The sequence below is a fragment of the Zeus faber genome (genome assembly GCF_960531495.2).
Source record: "Zeus faber genome assembly, chromosome: 21".
Classification (NCBI taxonomy): domain Eukaryota; kingdom Metazoa; phylum Chordata; class Actinopteri; order Zeiformes; family Zeidae; genus Zeus; species Zeus faber.
The window spans coordinates 6361532-6386229 of record NC_137208.1 but is presented as its reverse complement, the minus strand read 5'-3'; the positions used below and the strand labels follow the sequence as shown (position 1 = coordinate 6386229).

Below are 24698 nucleotides of genomic sequence, written 5' to 3'. Positions count from 1 at the left end.
GTCAGAGAGCTGATCCTAAGTCCCAACGGTCGATAAACAGGTAGGTCGTTAAATGAGGAGTACCTGTATATGTGCAGGGTATGACTCTGAGGTGCTATGTTTTATTCTCCATTGGTCCCAATATTGCCATTGGTGCAATTGCTGTGATCAACCTGGACCCCATGCATTTCTGCCTGTAGCTATATTTATTATTATAACTACTACTATTAAATAGCAAAAGTAATAATAATTGCCTTACATTATTGTAAAGCACTTTGACGTACATGTTGTGTATGAAAGGTGATATAGAAGGTCATTATTATGATTATTGCTAGTATTACTATTTCCTTTCTATCTTATGTAAAAGTTGCATTACTTTACTGTAATGCAGCCTTTACCGTAGAGACAACATTTAACTATAACTATATATTACACTCACCAATATCCAAGACGATACGTCACAATGTCGATATTTTAATTGACATTATAAGAAATAAATGATTGCAATACAATATTATAATAATAGTTAAATATCATTGTGATCAGAGGGCAGGACTAGAGGCCTCTACCTCTACTTTGACCTGAAATAGTTCCCTTAATACACCTGATGTTTTTTTATTCTAACACTACATTTGGCTTTGGTCCATCGGAAACTCGCCTTTCCAGCCACTTTCACCAATTAGAGCGCACTGTCCCTTTAAGACCCGCGGCTGGCTGGAGCGCTGACGGGTCCGACTCCTTTTTTTTTTTCAGATTCGGTCCCTGACGAGTGACTCGGTCAGAGGATCCGTTCAGTTGTCACCCGACTTTTCGTTCATTTGTCTCAGTCGGTGGAAGGAAGAGCGTGGCTCCCCGAAACCTTTCAACCCCAAATTATCTCACAAACGCACATTTTGGCAGAGAAATGCAACGTGTGAATCTCAAAACGTACTTCCAGCGAGAGTATTCATTTTGGTGGAACGTCAGAGTGTAAATCGGTCAAACCCAATATGAATTACGGCAAACGCCCTGGACTTTAACGGAGGCTTCCTTCGGCGATAACGCTGCCTTCGTAGGTGAAAGAATCACTTGCTCGCACACTCTTTTGACGGGGCGACTCCGGACCCGCGAGTCGTTTAAAGCGCTTCGTTCGCCACGAACGAATCGTCCGGCAGCCGCGCGTCACTATTTTGTGCAACAAGATGGCTGTCGTTCCTGAGAACAGGGTGCTCTCCTTCAGCGTTTTTAAATGGAGCTCGTATTCCTCCATCTACTTACCCGAGTGAGTAATGCGTTCGCCGTAACGGGACGGATTGTCGCGCTGGTGTTTGCCGTTGCAGGCGTGTTCTCCGCCGACCCCCCACCCCTCCTCCCCGGCCCCTCTCCGGCCTGTCTGCTCCGGCCTGGCGCTGGAAGAGGCTCAGGGTGCGTTTGTTTGTGGCACCGCGGACGCCGGAAAGGAGAGAGAGAGAGAGAGAGAGAGAGGAAAAAACAACAACACCGATAAACGTGGCGATATTTATTAAATCTAAAAAGTACCGAAATAAATCGAATAGTCTGCCAATACCCATTAAATCTAGAAATATACATATATATACATATATATATATTCCTGTATCAATAAATCACTGTCAAAACTAGGAAATCGTGCAGGATTGCATGCACAATTAATTTAAAATCCGTACATAATAGTGCACATGAAGATTGATGTCGTTATGTTGTGCAATGATAAATTAATTCGTTATAACATGTAACGGGATTTCCTGCTGAAGTCATTTCGCTTGTATTTGGTGTCATTTATACGTTCGGTCATAGTTGATTTGTCACATACGGTGAATTGATAAAAGTGAAAAATAAAGTGGGTGGAGTCATACAGTCGTGATATAAATCGGAAAAATAAAGATATAACAAACGTGAAATATTGATAAAAAATGATATATATAAAATATACCTGGGCCTATGACTGTTTATCTACGTACATTATGCATTGACAGCTATTATACAATAGCTAAATATTTTTTGTGGCGTTAACATTGAGTGAGTGCATATATATATATATATGTATATATATATATATATATATATATATTAAAAAGGAAAGTTTAAATACTCATTTTTATATTCACATTTCCTGCTTCGAATCAGTCACGTGAGCCGCCGGGCGGGCGGGGTCAGCGAAACGAACACCTCCGAGCCGATTTCGCGACCGTAGAGCCGAAGCTAATGCTAGCCCGCTAACCGCTAGACCCCTGCCTTGAATCCTAGACCGGTGCGATCGAATGTAAATATGCTGGTGTTTTAAGGTGTTAAAGAGTGATGTTATCAGTTGTGTGATTCGGTGAACACTCCCGAGTAATGTTTTTAGTGTTTAATCAGCGAAGCCCACCGGCTCTGAGTACAGTTGCCTGTTGCAGCCCGAACACAAACATTGAAGATGAAGGGCTGCAATGTTCAATGCTAAGATAGATAGATGGATATGGAGGTGGATGGATGGATGGATGGATGGATAGAGAGATTGGTGGATGGATGGGTGGAGAGGTGGATGGATAGTTGGGTGGGTGGATAGAGAGGTGGGTGGGTGGGTGGATGGATGACAGATGGATATAGAGGTAAATGGATGGAAAGACGGGTGGATAGAGAGGTGGATGAATGGATAGAGAGATGGATAGAGAGGTGCAGGGATGGGTAGAGGTGGATGGATGGATAGATACTGTAGGTGGATGGATGGATGGATAGATGCATAGAGAGACGGATGGATAGAGGTGGATGGCTAGATGGATAGAGAGGTGAATGGATGGATGGATGGATGGATGGATGGATAGAGAGGTGGATGGATGGATAGAGAGGTGAATGGATGGATAGAGAGGTGGATGGATGGATAGAGAGGTGGATGAATAGACAGATATACAGATGGGTAGATAGATACTTTATTTGACCCAGAGGGAAATTGCAGTGTCACGGTGGTTCACGTCAAAACAAATGGGAAATAATAATAAACTAATATGAACAAGAAACAATGGCAATTGTGCAAGAAACCTCAAATTTAACACACAATTGGAAATGATGCAGATGTGCAAAAAAAAAATCCCCAAATTAACAAAAACAATAAATAAAACAATGAACCTCTATCAACATTTGACTAGGGCTGCCCCTGACTAAACACTTTCCGAGTCGACTATTAGTCATCAGTTCAAGTCATTAGTGGACTAATCGTTGCACATTTATGATATTGATTTAATTATTTAATCATATGTTTTTTGGGCATCAGAAAGTGGTTTGAGTTTCAGGGCTTTGAAAGAATGTTATGATAAACATTGTTAACATTGCTACATTAGATGAATACGAATTGTAATAACCAACCTTTAAAATATACATTTATTTTACAAGCACTGCACAAAGGAAGCGAGCCGCCTGTTTACACCGGTTAACCATTACATTGGTTAAATGTATTAGGTCCTATTATTATTAAATTTATGTACACATTATAATTACATATTGACATCAATTGCACTGAAATGTGGCGGCGGAAAGATCCTTTTCCCGGTGTCCCCTCGTTAGGGAACCCTGATTGGGGGCATTCCCCGGGGCCGCAGACAGAGTGCTCGCTGCGCCTTCCCCGTCCCCGGACCTGAATCATGTTTGTTAGATATTCTTTCAAATTAAAATCCCTCTGGCGTTTCATACACGGATGCAGCAATACAGATTTTAAGGTTTATTTTGACAAGGCGCAGCTCCCCACTTACGTTTTTCTTTTTTTTTTTTTCCTGTGACCAACCGACCAATAAATCACCTGGTGGATTAAGAAGACTCTTCGACTAACATTTGGTAGACTATTTGGGGGCAGCCTTGTTGACACTGTCAAAAAAATAAAAATACCAAATTGTTTCCCAATCCGGTCCTAGGTTCACCCCCTGTCCTGCAAGTCCACTCCTGCACTTTGAGGTGACGGGGTGTTCCTCTTTCCGTTGTACTGCACATCATTTTCATCCCGTCTCCCGTCCCACATATTGAGGCGACGTCTCACAATTTAGTTGCCTCTAGTTTTCCAAAGTCCACTGCAGGACAGAAGCCATTCTAAAATAAGTCTTTTATCCAATGGCTGTGAAGAATGCTGTCATAACAGGGCTGCGTTGGATGTCAATCAAACTGCGCACATGTGGGTCACAGTGCAGGTCAGCCTGTCACCATCTTGGCCACGCCCCCTGGGGAAAAACTGCCAGACACCACAAAGTCACAAACTACGCAGATATGATGGAAACTCCCAGAAAGAGAAAGAAATGCAGCTACAACCAAGACTGGGAAACCACTTCTACCGCGTGAAGCCGGTGGAAGGCGACTCTCTTTTTTATTAATTTTTTTTTTAATTTCGCACAGTGGGGAATACATTGTGAAAGCGACACAGTACACTAGGGCTCACAAAGGGATAGGCAGAGAGATGTCATGAGCTCAGGGGCGGAATCGTTTGTTTTTTAAGTTAGACATGCCTGTGCAATGAGAATAAGTTGAATCTAATCTAATATCAAAAAGTTTAGAAGGCCTCAGCATTGGCAACGTGTCCCACACTGTCCCACAAAAACATACTCTTGGTTCCGTATTTAGTTTGTTGGCATCTGGTCACCGTACCTGCTCTCCTAAATCCAATCATGGGCCCCGGCAAGGTGTGGCCCCGAATTGAATCTGGTGAGAATTGCCACTAGAGTTTAGAGGACAGGACCGGTGAAGCCGTGGGACCAGAGAGGGAAACACCGACCCGTAGTTAAAAGCCCTCAGCAGATGACTTTCTGTAGCTGGAAGAGCACTTTGGAGACCCCCCGCTGTCATGTCACAACGTGGGAACACCACACGGTCGGTGTCACGATACACACACACACGCATTGGTACGGAGCATGGTACACAGGGTTTGTGGTTCACGGTTCGATGCAGTCAAAGTTTGAATGGAAGTAAATTATGACTGTAAGATTCCTTAAACATTAAATATGCAAAAATGACGAATTTGCGTATAACTATTTTAAGTGTTTCTTATACTTTCTTCTATTGTTTTTTTTCTTTCACGTGCACGTTGACAGTAAGTGCAAATAATGCAATCTGTTAATAAATAAATCACCTTCTAAAAGCAGATGCTTGTCTAAATAACTTAATTTCAAAGTATGTCAATGACTCATACTTGGCCTTTGGCTGATTTAACAGTCGGCTTGGATGATTGGAGATTTTCACCGTATTTAAATCTCACAGAGCCATGATATATCGTGACACCCATAACAAACAGAGTGATGTGATTTGTTTTACTTCCCTTTACCTCTCCTATCCCTAGAAACATTTTGGTGGACAAACCTAACGATCAGTCTTCCAGATGGTCTTCTGAGAGCAACTACCCCCCACAGGTGAGTCCCTGTCCGCATCCCATCCACGGGATCTCGCCAGGTCGTCGTCTTCTGTCCTTCAACCAATGCCTCCGCCTTTGTGTGTCTCTCTGACTTCTTCAAATATCGAGAATCTATGATAGACTTGAGGACGCTAGCCTTGCCGGACTAGTCCTTGGTTCAATGTTGTCTTGAAGGATAGGTGTGCTCATTGTTTCAACCCAGGCCTTTTTAAGGGCTTAATTGTTGGCCCCCGTCGGATTACATTTCGAGTGCAGTGAGGAGCTGCAGCAGAGCCTGTAGGTAAATCCGCCGGTGACGTTTTGCTAGGAACAGCTGTGAACGATGTGAACCAAAAATACCACTCTTCTAAAATGTAAAGCCTGGGTTGAGAAAAAACAAAAAACGCCCCCCGAAGTAGCCAGGCGGTGAAAGAGTGCTCTTGTTTTCTGTCCGTGGTGTGTTGTGGCTGTCATTACCAGTGATAGAAGACTCTTGTTTCGGTCCTTGAACTCCTGATTCCTGTAACGCACACACGCCGCAGTGCGGATTTCAATGTCTGAGTTGTTGAACTGCGGGAGGAAATTAAGTTTTTAACCTTTAACAGGCAGACGCGAGCAAGTGATTAGCCTCCCTTTTAAATCTGAGTGTGATGGACGGCGGGGCGGTCTGTTCGGTGTGCGGGTCCTCCACCACTGCAGCGCCGCGCCGCATCGCATCCGACATTTCACATCTAGGGTCTTCTCCAGGACATTCTCTGCGTTCGGCTGTTTTTTGACGCACAACCGTTCATCCAGCTGTGGTTGTGTGGTTCGACACATTGGTGCTGTAGGGGCTGCCGGCTCAGTCAGCTGTTCGGGTGCGAGTTATTGCAGTTTGTGGCTGGCAACCCCCTTCCCCGACTCGCTCGAAGTGGCCCCTTACCGCGTTCAGGATGGATAGACGGCGTCCTGGTAGTGACCTTGAGTGTCAGGGCTGTGAGATGGATGTCCACACAGTCTTCTGAAGCCTCTAGATAATTGTCTTTTGAGGCTCAATAAACCGGCGGTCGTACGGAAAGGATAAATATTTGCACAAAAATGCACATTTTTCATCAGGTCGGTGTTTCCCAGTTTCCAGTTACCTTCTTTCCTCTTGTCTGGAAAAAAACCCATTGTATTCACCCTTTCCTTTTTAGCACCTGACTCACACATTTTAACATCCGTGTGGAGGCGGGAACGGTTAAAGAAAAATTATTTTACCTCAAGAGTTTCACAAACCAACGCTATTCCAAGTAACCCCACCCAGTCAAAATACACACGGGCCACGTGGTTCATTCCTACCGTGGAAGCCAGTTGAGTTCAGCTCTGCCTCAGGCGGGAGACGTGGGCGGAGAAGATGCTTTTTCCAATCTGAAGTCCAATTAGAGGGTTACGGACCGGGGTCTGTATCTGATGTCCTTGGTGAAAGACCAGTGGTGAGGATCCGGTTCTCATCATATTTTGTCCCACGACAGAGTAATGTTGCAAGAAAGGGATCGATGCCACGGACAAGCGGTTAAAAGTCGATGGCTCCGCATCTATTTTTGAATTGATTGGAAGCGCTTGAGATAAATTTATCGCGGTTGTTCACTTGGGGCACCGCTGTGAGGCCCCCACCCCATGAATATCGATGCCGAGCCTCTCGAAATGGACGTCATGTCGGAGAATACGCGGTCATTATTTTTCACAGGGCAAACATAAAGACGTTGGTCTCCGGGGTTTGGCCAAATGCCTCCGCTTCGGTGTGACGGGTAGAATCAATGTCCCGCCCGGCGGTCTCCATCTTCCCGTCCCGATAGTCCTCTGCAATTTGTTGTTAAATGTCCCTTCTAGTTAGCGCACCGATGACGTATGGATCCGGCTCATGGATTTAATTTAGTGCCCGCGTACCTTCAGCGGTAGATGGACTCTGCCGCGGTCGATAAGCCGGCGCATAAATCTTTTGAAAATGGGTGACCTTCTCCCGTAGATCTGAGAACGCTACGTACACGCACTAACTTGTAGCTCTATTTCTGTGCCCCCTTTTTGACCCCCGCCCACGACCTCTTTCTCTCCTCTCTCCAGTACTTGATATTGAAATTGGAGAGGCCGGCGATCGTTCAGAGCATCACGTTTGGGAAATACGAGAAGACGCACGTTTGCAACCTGAAGAAGTTCAAAGTGTTTGGTGGAATGAGTGAAGAGAACATGACAGAGCTGTTGTCCAGGTGAAGGAGAAACGAAACGGAGATCAGGGGGAGATCCGGTGGGAGCTGCCCCAGTTATTATTATTATTATTATTATTATTACGTGATGGTGGTTATTTTAGCTGGCAGCGATCGCTTTGTGAAATCGTTAAAGATTCCACAATCGTACGCTGCCATCCCAGTGGCGTTTCCAGTTCCATCAGTCGTTTGGAGATCAACTGTTTACCTCAGTTGTTATGTTCACAGTAAATACATTGTGTTTCTTCACAAGTTTATGGTTACTTTATTGTATTAGCTTGTCATGTTTTAGGGCACAAAATGAATGACAGACAAATCGCAGCTGTTTTGTTTACTGCATTTTCATGGTTGTCGCATTTTACACATTTACTTCCCGAGGCTACACATTTTGTGACTTAAAAAATATGGACCAGGTTGACACTAACCATGGTAGAAGAATTTGTGTTTTTCGGTGAATTTCCAAAATCCATTAGTTGCTCTTTTGGCTGATTTGATCTTTTTATATCTCCAGTCGTCTCAATTCAGTCGATGTTCCACGTTGGCCATGGGACTGGCTGCCTTCATTTTTGGTGCAATGATCTGAGCCCACGTCAACATTTGCGATCCGGCAATACCGACATGGCCCTCACTCCCTCTGCTGTTCCCTCCGTCTCTCCCCCAGCGGCCTTAAGAACGACTACAACAAGGAGACGTTCACCTTAAAACACAAGATCGACGAACAGATGTTTCCCTGCCGGTTTGTCAAAATAGGTGAGAGCCCATGTGATTGGTGCGCTTTTTGGCCCCGTTCCGGACTGAAAAGTTCTTTGCCCCAGGCGAAGTTCAGGAAACACCGGGGCCGACCGCAGAATACCAACACCGGTATTTTTGTATTGATTTTTGCTGAATACGTCCATATCATTTAAGCAAAGAGATACCATGTCTGGATCGGGAGTACTGCGATGCTTGGTACTTTACAGAAAAATCCACAGCTGCAAAGTCGACGGAGCTAGTTTACAGTGACTTTCAGCTCTACTTCACGTTGACAGCAACGTGAAAATCTTTATAATCGTCTCAATCTGACGGGGTAGAGAAGGTTTCCGATGAGACGATGAACGACACTTTGTTTCCCCTCCCAGTGCCTCTGATGTCGTGGGGTCCCAGTTTTAACTTCAGCATCTGGTACATTGAGCTGCACGGCATCGAGGACCCGGACGTGGTGCAGCCCTGCCTTAACTGGTACAGCAAGGTACGCGGCCGCTTCTCTGGAGGCTCCCATTGCTTACGCCTCGATTCCTTGAATGACTGTGTTGTTTGGGAGCTTTGCGGTGGAATTCGCCCTTTAGTAACAGTCAAGCAAAATATCTGGTAGAATGACTATATTGTTCGTTTGTGCACCGCTCCCCTTAAATGACCGGGGGTCATTCCCTCTCTCCCGCTCTCTCCCTCCCCCCTGTAGTACAGAGAACAAGAAGCCATCCGCCTTTGCCTCAAACACTTCCGGCAGCACAACTACACGGAGGCCTTCGAGTCGCTGCAGAAGAAGACGCGCGTGGCGCTGGAGCACCCCATGCTCACGCACCTCCACGACAGGCTGGTGCTGCGGGGCGACTTCGATGCCTGCGAGGAGCTCATCGACAAGGCCGTCCGAGGTCTCGGTGACACAAGCGTCGGGGGTGGTCGTGGCTGTGGGCGTTTTTGTCAGTGACCGGAACCAAAAATACCCCTCTCCTGAAATGCGTCTCCCCGGGGGGGGGGGGGTCACGAATTGTATTCCTGGATTTAACGTTGCGTCGGTGGAATTTAGTTTCGTTGTCATCAGCTAGATGACCGTTTCTTTCCCCCCCCCCCCCCCCTCCAGACGGCCTGTTTAACCAGTACATCAGCCAGCAGGAGTACAAGCCGCGCTGGAGCCAAATCATCCCCAAATGCCACAAAGGTACAACGGCCCAAGAGCCCAACCGAGACGACATGAGCAGTGAGACCGTCTACTCTAGTAGGGACTCCTCCCAAATCCTCTGGCACATCAATTCGCCATGGAGGCAGCGCCGCTCTGGAGCTAAAATGTCCCCCCTCCCCCCCTGCACCCCTCCCATTACTCCACCCATTCTTTATTTTTATTTTTTTATTTTTATTTTTTTTCCTTTTTTTCTTTTATCCGTCTCTCTTGACACTCTCGCCCCCCCCCCCCTCCTCTCCTCCATCTCCCTTCCTTCTGCCTCCAGGTGACGGAGACGACAACCGGCCCGGGATGAGGGGGGGCCATCAGATGGTCATAGACGTCCAGACCGGTGAGAGTGAGACGCACGCACGCACGCACGCAAGAGTTTCCTTTGCGACCAACCGGTGCTGGTCCACGTGTCCTGGAAGTTCTCAGTGTCTCAGACGAATGGGGGAAATGTGTCAAATATTATCTGTGTTTATTGAGCTCCAAAACAACAGATAGGCAGGCTATATACAGAATGACATCAAGGCATGTCGATTTATATTATTATTTATTGAAAAGTAGGGTACTTTTCCTTACACTTTGTATTCCAAATAAAATAAGTCCCGTCAGTAGACTCAACGTGCATGGCGCAATTTTAAAGATGAATAAATATTGGGGCAACACGTAAAAAACACACAGAATTTCCTTCAGCTTTAGGCCTTCATATTTCTCGTATAAAATAAAACAAAATAACGGTGTGTTTCCAAGCACCACCTGCCCCCCAGGGAGGGGGGCGGGGCTTCTCTCTCTTATCGACAAACCTAATTGGTTGGGGGTGAAAAGGTCAGCTTTAGATCGTCCAAATTGACTTTCCGTTGGCACATTCCTCACGCTTCCATAAATGAACAGATCGGCGGGAGGCTTGACCGAAATGATGGAGTCTATTTTATATCGACGTAGGGGAAAAAGATACCGCGATTATTATCGTAATCTGCAGATTTTCCCGGTCAAAATCCGGTAGTGAACGGAAAACGGAAACACACACACACACACACACACACACACACACACACACACCCACCTGTATTTACCAAGCGTCTTAGAACCACTCAGAAATCGCAGTGACATTTTGGCGCAATCAGAATCGGATGTTAAAGTTAGTGATGAAGTAAGGAGACCGAGTAAAGTTGCATTTTTACGACCGATCAACGTTTGACAGGACAATTCCAAGAATTTTTGGTTTGGACGGACCTAAATCGTTGTTGTTGCACGAATAAAAACAGTTATTTCTAAAGTTATTGTGTTTCTTTAGAAAGGGCACGGGACCTTTTTAGACAAAGGGAACCTGAGTAAGCAATCAAAACATTATTATTATTTTTTAATTATTAGTTTATTTATTTAATGAAGTTTTTAAGACGTCGCCACACCCATAACAGCATCAGCCAGAAGCTTTGTATCATTTGATGTCGTGAGCCCCAGAGCCTTCCAGTCTTTTATGTTTCCGCATGCTGTGGCATGAGTGACTGTGGAGGTCATTTGAAAGGCGGCAAATACCTTTTTTGGTGGATGCCGCGCAGCCCCCGAGCTCACTTTACCCTCGTGCCGTTCCCCAAAAGTAGATGTGTCTTTACCATGGAACGGCACGGTGACACGCTCCCCCGCTTGGCGGTAAAAGGAGGCGCCGGGAGGGAGCTGCATGGGAGCCGGCCTGCGTCACGCTTGACCTTTGGAAACAATGCCGAGCCTCCAGGGCGACGGTGGAGCCGTATGGAGCGGGCGCGGCTGCTAATGCTAACCTAGCGTGTCGCCCATTCTTAAATTACCACTGCTCAGATCTCTGCTCTGGCACGCACGCACGCACAGCAGAATTCTCTCACTGTTAAAACACATGGAAGATACAGATACTAACAAACTAGGGCTGATGCGAGATATTGTCTGGGATTTTGGATATCCCCATATTGTGATGACGTTAAATGTTTTTAAGACAAAATTAAGTAGTGATGTAGTTTAGAAAGCACCAATAGTCAACCCGAAACTATCCTCAGAGTAGCGTTTTGAGGTTTTCGGCGAAAAGTATTGTGATATTAGGTTGTTTTCTTTTTTTTTCTTTTTATTTTTCAGGATCGCCCAGCCCTAAAACGAACTCTTAGATACTCTCTCTCACGCCCACAGAGCTGTGTCATTATTGAAACACACCCAAGATAGATCTCTCTCTGTCTCTCTCTCTCTCTCTCTCTCTCTCTCTCTCTCTCTCTCTCTCCCTTCTCCTTTCTGCCACATAATGTGTGTCTCTCTCCTTGTCTTATCTCTGCCCCCCCCCACCCCCCCCTTATCTAAATCAACACTGACCTGGGGGCTGTTTTTAAAGCAGCACATCAATCAGCTCTATTGTTCAGCGGGAGACACACAACTATTGTTATTACACTATTTGGCGATGTTTTACCACCGTGTACTTCCCTGTGAGCCGTGCGACAAGACAAAAGCCTTCTTTGTGTGTGTGTGTGTGTGTGTGTGTGTGTGCGCGTGTGTGTGTGTGTGTGTGTGTGTGCGTGCGCACGGGCGCGTGCGTGCGCACGGGCGCGTGCGTGCGTCTGGGCGCGTGCGTGCGCATGTGCACATGCGCACATTACTAGTCGACATGTGCAGTTTTCCACATTACATGGTGTCACTTGACATGCAAACAGGGGACATTTCTGGACTGGGCTGATGTATTGGCATTTTATTGATGTATTTTATTTCAAAATAAATAAATAAATCTGTTTGATAATTTTACATTTCTATTTTTGGAGCCCCCTCTATTCTCCTTGATATAATAAATTAAGCAGCTGTCATAATCAATTTCACATGACAGGATCAGATTTGGCCTCACTTGGTGCTTAAAGGTCTAAATGTGAATTGTGACACGTAAAATTTGTGTTTTTCTGCCTCAAATGATAACAAGAACAACATTTGTCACACACTCTTTATTGCTGTTGTCGCTAGAATTCTGGGACCTGGAAACGGGGGGTCGACGGGGTCCACCCCGGTTGTACACGGATATCTTGATGTTGAATCGTTCGCCGGTGCTTAACCCCCTGTCCCACCTGCAGAGACGGTCTATCTGTTTGGAGGCTGGGACGGAACCCAGGACCTGGCCGACTTCTGGGCCTACAGCGTCCAGGAGAACCAGTGGGCCTGCATCTCCAGGGACACTGAGAAGGAGGTGAGCGGGTGCCGACTGACTGACCGCTTTGCCATAATTCAGACAGACCACAGACGGACGTCAAATCCCTGAGCTGGAAAGTGACAGATTTACCTGTAAAAGGAAGGGGACGAGGGGGTCTAGTCCGCCTCTCTCTGCCTCTGCTCTGCCTCGACTCTACCTTGACTGCTTGCTGCTCTACCTCTGCTTCACTTTTACTCTGCAGACCTGCCAGCCTGCAGGCATTTTGTGTACCAACCACGCAATTCTGAGTCAAAATACGCAGGTACGGAATGTGAGCTGAAACCACGCAAAAAACATTTTTATATATATACGTATATTGTAATTGAATTATGGAAAACAATCAATAAATATAAAACAATAGCGTACATTTATTCAGTATTTAAACGACATCCCCGGGATTGGACCAGATGTTACGACCTGTGATTCTGTGATTCCCTCTCCTCTCACTCACTCAACATCCACTCATACTCAGCGGTGCTTTATTAACCACCAACGCTGCATTGCTGGGGTAAAATGGGAAGTGGGGGAGTAATAAGCGCAAAAAATGTGACTGCAATGTTCACATATAAAGCGTTGGTGATAGAGATGCGCCGATCCATCGGCCGCTTTAAGCATGATCGGCCGTGACCGGTTGGCCCGCAGATCAGATGTATTTTCAGATTCTGTGCCGTTCAAATGTACACGGCCGATACTGTGGTCGTGCGCTCATAAAAATGCTCCGGTACTCAAACCCAATACGAAGGCAGTGTGATGTAGTTGACGCTCAAAAAAAGAGAGTGAGTGAAAGAAAGAAAATGTCGGCTGTTTGGAGGTACTTCAAGGTCAACGAAGACCGTGTTAATATTTTATCGGCTGACAATATTCCAACATTGTGCAGACTGCATATGTGCCGCTGTCACAGCGGGGCGTCTGCTGTGGTTGCTCCTAGTGCTCGAGCTCAGACCGTGATGTAAAGTTTGACTTTTTTCAAACTGTTCTGGACGAGTGACTCGGTAAAACGAGTCGTTCAATTTGATTCGGTTGGTTTCATGCATGGTGAGTTCCAGTGAACGAGAGTGAGAAGAGTGGGTCATTTATTATTATTACTCTTTCTTTGCAATGATTGCAATTTATTTTGGAATGCGAGTACCATATAAACGATCATAAAGGTATATTTGCACCTAAAAGGTAAAGAGGCTTTCATTTGAAGTTTGAACTGGACATTTCCATGTTAGTTATTTGTTGTTTCCAGTTACAGGTTGAATTTATACTGAAACTTGGTACAGTCCCAGTTTCTATTTTGGTGGAACTCAGTGACCCTTTCCATGTTGTTTTTTATTTTACTGGAACTCAGGGACAGTTTCGTGTTCTATTATTGTTCCATAGTGAATATTCAGCATTCTCACTATTGTGGTAACTGAACATTGCAGTCTAGTCCGTATGTGCAGCTGTTCTGTCACGTGAGCATGGTCAGATCACACCGTGTATTTGTCATTGACGTACAGCAGATTTGGTCTGCCCAATGGGACCAAATGATAAGGAAATTTGGTGTAAAATATATTTATTAGTCGGTGTTTTAGTATGGAAGTACAACGGATTGAAAATCAGAATCGGCAGGTCAGACTTAGCTGTGGTAGCTGGCATACGATGTGATTCACGTCGTTACCAGACGCTACGCTGTGAATAACTGATGGAGTCATTTAGTTGCGGTAACCGACACCGCGGTGACTCCCCATCACACTGTTGTGGTACTCCAAATATTTTTCCAAAGGTTGGCAGGTCTGACTCTTACCTCTGCTCTCCTCTGCTTCTCTGACATACTTTACCCCTACTCTTCCTCCCTCCACTCTCTAGGGCAGTGATTCTGTAAGCGGGGTCCGTGAAAACTTTTGGGGGGGAAGTTGAAAAGTTGATCTTTATTTTTTTGTGTCCTTTGAATGGGTGCATCTTAACACTTTTTGAAATATAACATTTTTATGCAATGTGTGTGTGTATATATATATATATATATATATATATATATATATATATATATATATATATAATCATTTCCTTTTAGACATTGAGTACAGTATTTTGAATTGGTGCAATTCAATTATTTCTAATACATTGCCCTTGATTTGTGTTTGTTTCTCCCCATGTAGAAGTGTGAGGCCTAATATCAAATTGTTTTTCGGGACATGCACTGACTGAGCACTTAATTAGGATCACTTGTACAACTACTTATTCATGTAATTATGTAATCGGCCAATCCTGTAGTGCAATGCATAAAATCATGCCGATTTTTTCATCAACCGCCAGAATCGGGTGAATAATGTGATCTCAGTGTTTTCGACGGTGGCATGGTTGTTGGTGCCAGGCGGGCTGGTTGGAGTGTTTCTGTAGCTGCTGATCTCCTGGGATTTTCCACGCTCAAGAGTCGCTAGAGTTCACTCTGAATGGTGCGAAAAGCCCCAAAAAATCATCCAGCAAGCGGCAGTTGCGGACGGAAACCCCTCGAATGACTGATCGACGAGAGAGGCCAGTGGAGAACGGCCGGACTGGTTTCTTGCTGACGGAAAGGCTACGGTAACTCAAATAACCGCTCTGTACAAGTGTGGCAGGTAGGAGAACATCTCAGAAGGCAGGCAGGCATCTCAACAGGCTCACCGAAACCGGACAGTTGACGACTGGGAAAAACGTAGCCTGGTCTGACGAATCTCCATGACTGCTGAGGCGCACGGATGGTAGGGTGGGAATTTTGGCGCCAACAGCAGGAAGCCATGGAGCCGACCCGGCTTCTGTCGGTCCAGGCTGGCGGCAGTGGTGTCATAGTGTGGGGGCATTTTTTTTCTTGGCACGCTTTGAGCCCGCCAATGCCAATCCATCATCTCTTGAGCGCAGCCTATTTGAGCATTGTCGCCAACCGTGTGCGTCCCTTCGCGGCCACGCCCGTCTTCTAACGGCTACTTCCAGCACGATAACGCACCGCGGCACAAAAGTCGTCTCGAAACCGGTTCCGTGAACGTGACAACGGGTTCAATGCCCTTCGGTGGCCTTCCCGGTCACGGGACGTCCCAACACCTCTGGGGTGTGATGCAACTGGAGGCTCGGGGCGTGAATGCGCAGCCGACACATCGGCAGCACTTCAACACGGAGCAGAATCTCAAAGGAATGTTTCCACCATCTTGTGGAATCCACGCCAAGAAGAACAGAGGCTGTTTTGGGAAACAAGGCGAGGCCCCGCCCGGTATTAGTATAGTGTTCCCTAATTAAGTGCGCAGTGAGTGTCCTTGCCGGGGGGCTGGCTGGGTCCTCTGTTTATTGGTGTAAAAAGGTTTGAGAGCCCCCCGCTGTCTTCATGCGTGTCCGTCTCTCTCTCTCTCTCTCTCTCTCACTCTCCAGAGCGGTCCGAGCGCCCGGTCCTGCCACAAGATGTGCATCGACTCCCAGCGGCGGCAGATCTACACGCTGGGCCGCTACCTGGACTCCAGCGTCCGGAACAGCAAATCCCTCAAGAGCGACTTCTACCGCTACGACATCGACGCCAACGCCTGGACGCTGCTCAGCGAGGACACGTCCGCCGACGGAGGGCCCAAGCTGGTGTTCGACCACCAGGTGGCGTCACTTATTACACCCCTGTGAACGAGTCGCACTTTGTGCCGAATGTGGTTCATTTTCGATGTAATTGTGGCGGTGGGTTTGCTTCCGGTACTGTCGTCGTGAATTAGTAGTCGTCAAAAAAGGAAAAAAGTCTCGGTGCCCAGTTCAACCCTTGGTGCAAAACTTCAACATGTGTGAAAAATATGAGATATGTGGTATTGACCAATAGCAGAGCGGCTTTGGGTTGTGTGGACCTTCGGAGGTGGTGGTCGGTTGGAGACTTGAAAATGGTTGAAGCTATCCCGTTATTTAATAGCCATCACTATTTTATGCACCTTTTGCTTGCCAAAATATAAATTTCTTCACAAAACAGACAGCGTGGTTTGCAGTGAGCCAGAAGGGTAGGAAGTATAATTATGTTCCCTCATGTTTTACTGTCTAAAGTTGGCGAGCGGACCAACCATGTAGCTTCATCCCCCCCCCCCCCCCCCCCCCCCTCCCTAGATGTGCATGGACTCGGAGAAGCACATGATCTACACGTTCGGCGGGCGCATCCTGACGTGCAACGGCAGCATGGAGGATAGCCGGACGTCGGAGCCGCAGTTCAGCGGCCTGTACGCCTTCCACTGCCAGGCCGCCACCTGGAGCCTCCTGCGGGAGGACTCCTGCAACGCCGGCCCCGAGGACGTGCAGTCCCGCATCGGACACTGCATGCTCTTCCACACGGTGAGGCCGGGGGCTAGTCGCACGGCGTTTGGCACGCCGACGTCTGTGCTTCATGATTGGTATATAATTAGAAAATCCTTTTTGTCGAAGTTGTCACGTGTCGCACCGTCTTTGGAAGGGTTAATCAGTGCGGCGGGATGAACAGGGTTTCTGCAGGACCTTAAAGTCCTTAAATATTTGTTAAATAAAGTTGACAAATTGGACCTTAAAAGTAATTTAATAGTCTTTTTTTCTGATTTATTTGTTTTTGTTTTTTTTACTTACGGTGGGGTTATAATACTAACATCTGCCTTGAACGAAGTGTACAGTGCTTACCTGCAATAATAAATTTTTATTCGTCCAAAAAAACGCTCTTATCTAATCAAGGGCAACTGGGAAACACTTATTGTCGGGTTAGTTGGTGTGTGGGTGTGTTTTTACAGTTCGCCTGAAACCACAGTATGGTCTCTCGTTCTCTGATGTGCAGCTCTTCCTTTTCCTCCGTTCCCCGCCGCCTCTCTCTCTCTCTCTCTCCCTCTCTCTCTCCGTAGAGGAATCGCTGCCTCTACGTGTTCGGCGGCCAGCGGTCGAAGACGTACCTCAACGACTTCTTCAGCTACGACGTGGACGGCGATCACGTGGAAATCATATCGGACGGAACCAAGAAGGACTCTGGCATGGGTGAGGTTTGGCAAAGGCGGATAAAGACGGGCGCGTCGGACATGGGCAACCGGCGCACGGCGGAGCGGAGGCCTTGAAGCGCTTCGTCTTATTTTGGCCTGTTTCACGACCGCTGGATCAAGCTGCTGTTCAGTCTGTCTGGGTCAGAGCGGCTCTCGCAGATTCCCTCCCACTCGTTCCCTTTTTTTTTTTTTCCCCTTCTTTTTTTATATAAGCGACACGAAAGGGATGACGCAGCACTTGTTTCCTGGCATCTTAAAGGGCCATACCTGTGTCAAAGTGAGTTTTAGCCACTTGACGAGTCGGCACACACATTTCACGTTACCCCTGACCCCTTTTTCTTTCCTGGCGATAGCTCACATTTTTTTGATTTTATGTTATTTTATATTTTTAATGTCCGTGTTTTCGGGTTTGGAACATAAAAAAAAATAGAAAAAAAATATGAGGCCTTTAAGAGTACTTGAATAGGTCATTAAATAGCCATATCGAGTTTTTAAAACTGTTGTTCAAATCAGAATCTTTCTCGTTCATAACCGAAATTATTTCTACCAAATATTCGACGACTGCCTCCTACCAAATATATTGTACTTATCAGCGATGGATGATTTGTCTCAAAATAATCCAAAATCTGATTTAATATTTTTTTAAATGTGTCTTTTTAAATGTAATAAATTAAAATGTGTGTGCGTTGTGCTTCTTGGCTGCTCCTTGCAGTGAGTGAGAAAGATTAGAAGAGGGAGGGGCAAGAGGGGGCCGGTCGCTGGAGAGGGTGAATTTGGACACGGACGGTGGACGGATGGACGGATGGAGGGAGGGAGGGAGGGAGGGAGGAAAGACAGAGAGAGAGCTGAAATTTTCAAAGGAACGAAGCCGAGAGTGAGAAAGAACAGAGTGTCTTTTGGCAGGAAGGAAGCGGCAAACCCAAACACTGTGTTCTCTCTCTCTCTCTGTTTGTCTCTGCTTTTATGTATCCGTCTCTTCTTCTCTCTTTCGGTCTCTTGTTCTCTCTCGCTCTCTTTCTGCCTCTCTCGCTCTCTCTGTGTTGGTCCAGAGTTTATTTTATGGTTTCTCTCTCTCTCTCTCTCTCTCTCTCTCCCCCCTTCTCAGCAGCTTCTCCATGTTGTTGATGTCTGATCTCTGGCTTGAGTGACGCAGACAGATGACTGATGACTGCCTGTCCTTCCTGTTAGATCTGTCCGTCCGTCCCGTCCCTCAATATCTGTGGCTCCCAATGAAAAAATAAATAAGGCTTGGGTTAAAAAGAATACGGGAGTTTTCAAGACGAGTTGTCATGCTTTTTGCCACGTTTTATCCTTTTTTATTTTTTATATATATATATATATATATATACAAAATAAGCTCAACAAAAAAAACATTTGGCTATGAATTTGTCGTAGAGTTCAGTGGGTTTATCACCTAAAATGTACTAATCAATACAGTAACGTGAATCAAATGTTGGTGTTTTTAACCTCCTCCCTCAGTGCCGATGACGGGCTTCACCCAGCGAGCCACCATCGACCCCGAGCTCAACGAGATCCACGTGCTGTCGGGCCTCAGCAAGGACAAGGACAAGCGAGAGGAGAACGTCCGCAACTCCTTCTGGATCTACGACATCGCCCGTAACAACTGGTATGGAGCACACACACATAAATAAATATAAAGAGTGTGTGTGTGTGTGTGTGTGTGTGTGTGTGTGTGTGTGTGTGTGTGTGTGTGTGTGTGTGTGTGTGTGTGTGTGTGTGTGTGTGTGTGTGTGTGTGTGTGTGTGTGTGTGCGCTGTATAGATTATTTTGGAGTCAGGATATTCTGTGTGTGAAATGCAATTTGCAGGGATGCAGCAATTTCTCGGCCGTACATCGGTATCGACCGATATTCACCCTGTTGACTACTAATTAGATGACATTCACCGATGGTAGTTGCTGATGTTTATCCAGTATTTCCCGCACATAGACTTTACTTGGGCGAGGCCGCCCCGGTATATTACCAGCTGCCAAAGTATATTTGCGACCCATTTTAGCAATTTCTATTTATTTATTTTTAGCCGTCCGAGAGAATGATGGCGTCGGCGATCGATTTTAGAAGCCTCTGCAGCGCTCCAAGCAGGAAGTGATGCCGGGTTCATGGGAACTCGAGTGACGCTGCCTTCATGGGAACTCAGAAAACATATGCATCGGCCAAATTGTTATTTTAAACGTCGTTACCGGTATCAGCCCAGAATGTCACAATCGCTGCATCCCGAGCAATTTGTTATGGAGGATTTGCCGTCGGGTTATATACACTGTGTGTGTGTGTGTGTGTGTGTGTGTGTGTGTGTGTGTGTGTGTGTGTGTGTGTGTGTGTGTGTGTGTGTGTGTGTGTGTGTGTGTGTGTGTGTGTGTGTGTGTGTGTGTGTGTGTGTGTGTGTGTGTGTGTGTGTGTGCGCGCGCGTGTGCGCGCGCGCGACTCAGGTCGTGTGTGTATAAGAACGACCAGGCGGTTAAAGAGAACCCCACCAAGTCGCTCCAGGAGGAGGAGCCGTGTCCGCGCTTCGCCCACCAGCTGGTCTACGACGAGATGCACAAGGTGACGCCAAATACCAGTTATTCAAAATAAAACTTAGGGCACGTGTGACTCTAATGCCGGGTTCTTTCGGGTCCTTGAAGTGCTTGAATTTCACCCCCCTAGCCCCTTTTTTGTGCTGAAGGGCTTGAAAAGTCCTTGGGGGAAAAATGTGATCATTGAAAACCTGGGATATTCGCCCCGTTCACATCGTAACTTAATTAAAGCATTTTCCAGAATCTCTTTTACCACATAGATGATGCCAGGGACATGTCAGTTGAATCCAGCATGGTTGGAAACAGACACAATAAGATAATAAATATACAGATATATTATAGATATACTAATATATATAATGACAATGAGACTAGTATATTATATTTTAATTTTATATTATATTTATTTTACCTTTATTATACCAGGTTTGTCTCATTGAGATTTAAAATCTGTTTTACAAGAGTGAGGACATGAAAACACATAAAAACATAACACATGGAGATCATCACATTGAAAGTGGATTTATATTTGTTTTGTGTGCAGTCCTCTTTAAAATGGGGAGAAAAAAAAACGCTCAAAGAAAGAACTTGAAAGTCCTCGAATTTAATTTCGTAATGCCAGAATGAACCTCCATCGTGTGAGCTTCCAGTTTTTCAAAAAGTACATTTGATTATTTTTTTTCCTTTTTGGTTTGAGCGCGGTGTGTGGTGTTTGAAACGAAGGCGAGCCCTTTCCTTTTCATTCAGACGGCCAGATGACCACAAGGTCTTGGTTTTCACGGCTCCCCCGGATAAAGAGCTCAGGGCCGTCCTCCCAGGCCTCAAAGCGTCCTGGGAAACTGTCCACCACAAACACGGAGAATGAAAGTACATTTTTTTTTTTTTAAATTTTTTCCCACATCAAGGCTCTGCGGTCGAACAGAGCGGCCTGCTTTCGAGCGGACGTTTCTGAAGCGTTTTTGTTTTTTTGTTTTTTTGTTTTTGTTTATTTGTTTGATCATGTTTTGCAGGAGACAGTGTATGAATGCACGCACGCACGCACACACACACACACACACTAGTGCCGCCGTGTTATACGTGCCTCTGTATTACGATGAATCATTATTCTGTGATTCGTGATGACTGTGCATTTTGTGTCAGCGGCCTCCAAGCCCCGCTCCTTCAGCTGCCGTATTATTGTTTGCTTATATTTTATAGATTTGTGTTTCTTGCTTTCAATTGACATTTTGCTTTTCAAGGCTAATGTGATTAAAAAATAATAATAATAAATAAATAAAAAATGCCAACATTTCAAAAGCTGACATTCTGCAGCATGATTGGGTTAAATGTCTCTATCATCTAGGGTCCTATTGATTGTCAAAACTTAAAGTGGTAATCCATAAGATAATTTTTACGAAAAATTGCATATTTTATACTTGTTTTTATTTATTTGTTTGTTTATTTATTTTATTTTTTCATTTTTTATTTTTTTAGCTGGCACTTTGCGTTATGCAATGTGCTCGTCTATTTGCTGTTTCCATTGTCGGTGGCAAGGTCCGCCATGCTCAGATCAGGCACAGGCCCAGGGAGCAGCGTAGCTCGTTGTGGTTGGTAAACTGTCTCAATGGATGAACATTCACAAAAATAAAACCAGCGCCCTCAGATGGAAGAAATATCCCCACTGTCTCATGTGATCAGGAAAACAAAAACAGCGAATTGCTCACTCTTCCAACCAGCTCAGTGTCTGCGTGCTTTGCCGTGTACAGGTGCACTACCTGTTTGGCGGCAATCCGGGGAAGTCTTGCTCTCCGAAGATGCGGCTGGACGACTTCTGGTCCCTCAAACTCTGTCGGCCCTCCAAGGAATACCTGCTACGGCACTGCAGATACCTGATCAGGAAATACAGGTGCCCTGTTTCACCACACACACACACACACACACACACACACAAACATACCATCATGCTCAGAGCATATGGATCAGTGGTTCTGGTTCTGGTCAAACTTAATTTTAAGATTTCAGCTATTTCAATACATTCCACACAATGAATGACGGTCTGAGACATGATCGAAACACTAGACAAACAAAACATGCAGTAGTGGCTAAAAACCCAATACGATTAAAAAAAAAAAATAATAATAAATTTAACATTTTCATTATATTATTAAGTTAATAATAATAATAACTAATTTCACATAATAGCTAGCGGGAGCTTCCAAAACACAGTTTTAACAAGACAGCAATATAATGCATAATAGGCCATCTGATAACATCAAAAAATAACAGGAAACCACAAAGCCTGGGTTAAAAGAAAAAAAAAATGCCGATTCGACTCAAATCTGTTGTTTTGGTTTCTGAATGGTTCTGAAAATTGTAACTTGGGAGGTTACGCAACCATTTCCGTGCATAAATCAACCACCGCTGCAGTCACAAACGAATTGAAATTCCCGCGTTGGACTCTTGTTCTGTGAAATGCTCTGGTAAAGCCCCCCCCCATCACACATGTGTCGGTGCCGGACTCGAAACCGCAGATTGACACGGGAACAGAACCCCCCCCCCCCCCCCCCCCCCCGAAAGGTGATATCTGAGCGTGCGGTGCCCTCTGGTGGCCGCCTGGCGTAACCACCTGCCCGGCTTGTCCTCCCGCCCGCCTGCCCTTTTTGTGACGTTCAGGTTTGAGGAGAAAGCCCAGTCTGAACCATTGAACGCCCTGAAGTACCTGCAGAACGACCTCTCTCTGACCGTGGACCACACCGACCCCCAGGAGACCAAAGAGGTACGTGGCCGAGTCGGGGTATTTTGTCTATTTATTTTTTTCCGGGGCGTTGGGGGCGAGCGGACATTAAGTGTGACGTGGGATCTGTTTTGTCTTTTTTCATTTTTCGCTGCGCAAACCAAACTGAGGTGTGTGTTGTTTTTTTTGTTGTTTTTTGTTGTTTTTTTGTTTGTGGTTCTCAGTTTCAGCTCCTGCCCTCGGCGCTCTTCAAGTCCAGCTCTGACTTCATCCCTCTGGGTAAGAACTGCTCTGCCGCCCCACGCCCCCCTGATTCTCTCCCCTCCTGGAGGGCACCGACCCTGGGACCCACCACGCACGACGTCGGTACCGAGTTTGGTTTGATTTGTTTCGGGGTTTTTTTCCCCCCAAAAGCGCAGGACCCGCGATGTGCTCCCCGAGCATCCCCGGCTCCTGCCGTGGCGGTAAAACGTGTTTTTTTTTGGTTTTTTTTTTTATTTGAATTGTATTAATTTTTTTTTACTTTAAATCAGTGAACATGGTTTACAGGAAGTAGGTTTAATATCCCAAAGTCCATTTAAAAGCCGGGACGTAACTTATAAGGAGCCTGCTGCTGCTTTGAAGAAACATCAAAATACAAGACACAATTATAATCAAATGTTTAAGCCTCTTTTCACCCAGAGAAATGAGTGTTTGGCTGAAGCACATCTATCAGTAGCTGTCAGTATTTGATTGGAAGTGTCTGATATATAAAATGCATGTGATTTGATTTGATGAGGTCAGACTTGAGTTTTCCCCGATTTCCTTGGATGAAATTCTGTAAACCGTAACCCGCCTCCTTTTTCTTTTCTTTTTTTAAGACGCCTTCTTTATAGCTTTAAGCTTCCTAAATGTCCCTGGGCCTGGGCTGTGGACACTTTTAAAGACGTCTGAGAAGAAGTCTTTCCTTTTCCCCTCTCTCTCTCTCTCTCTCTCCCTCTCTCCCTCCCTCCAGGTTTCTCAGACGTGGACCAGACCTACGCCCAGCGGACGCAGCTCTTCGACACGCTCGTCAACTTCTTCCCGGACAGTATGACTCCTCCCAAGGGCAACCTGGTCGACCTCATCACGCTGTAGTCCACGCCCCGCCCTGTGCCCCGCCCCCGTGCCACGCCCCGCCCCATGGAGGGCCCAGGCCACGTACGTCCCAGACCCCTCGCCCTTCTTTGTGGCGGACCAACGAGGGTGTCGGCCGTTTTGTTGGGTGTTTGAAATCTCTGTGTGAAAAAAAACAAAAAACAAACATAATAATATACTATATATTTTTTGGGGGAGGGGGGAGGCACCGACGGCACCGACGGCACTCCTGATTGGACGGGGGCGGGGCTTGGAAGTTGAGTCCTCGCTCTGACCTCAGAACGATCGAATCGTGACCTTTCGACCTCTGGCAGGTCCTGGCGCTGGAAGCAGAAGGAGCCGGAAGCGAAGCCGGCGGGGGTTTTTAGGTGGTGCCGGGGGTGATTGACGGGCGCGGGGACACCACGGCGCTGCGTATTTGGACGCGGGGGGGGAGGGGACCCGAATGGCGACTTTCTCCCCTTTTTCCTTTCGCTCGCTGCTCCCGGGAAGAAGAGGGGGGGGGGGGGGGGGGTAAATAAAAAATTGTCACATTTTGTAGCAGGTAAAGAACCATGAGATCTGCCAAACGCTGCTTCCGTTTCCTTCATTTGGAGGTTCTTCCTGCAGGACGGGGTGGTTGATTTCCTTGGGTCGTGGATTCACCCCCTCAGCGTCTTCAGACACCAAACCACAGATACAACACACAAACAAGCAGAGCCGACGCCTTCGTCCTTCCACGCCACGCCCAGCCCC

The 24698-nt window shown here is 46.2% G+C and overlaps 1 protein-coding gene across 2 annotated transcripts; it reads left to right on the top strand.

The window, feature by feature from the left end:
* Window positions 1–1160: 1160 nt before the first annotated feature.
* On the top strand, window positions 1161–24336 carry mkln1 (muskelin 1, intracellular mediator containing kelch motifs; the record flags this gene model as incomplete). Of its 2 annotated transcripts, none has more annotated exons than XM_080022003.1 (18): window positions 1161–1240; window positions 5270–5339; window positions 7403–7545; window positions 8204–8292; window positions 8661–8770; window positions 8981–9173; window positions 9383–9460; window positions 9747–9812; window positions 12538–12650; window positions 16017–16229; window positions 16719–16940; window positions 17471–17600; window positions 19082–19229; window positions 20048–20162; window positions 21880–22019; window positions 22787–22889; window positions 23072–23126; window positions 23842–24336. In XM_080022003.1, 18 exons carry the CDS (start codon window positions 1161–1163, stop codon window positions 23961–23963), a joined length of 2190 nt encoding a protein of 729 aa, XP_079878129.1. In that variant the 3' UTR covers window positions 23964–24336. The 2 variants fall into 2 exon arrangements, with proteins under 2 accessions (XP_079878129.1, XP_079878128.1); XM_080022002.1 differs by having other exon boundaries at window positions 9383–9517.
* Window positions 24337–24698: the final 362 nt, after the last annotated feature.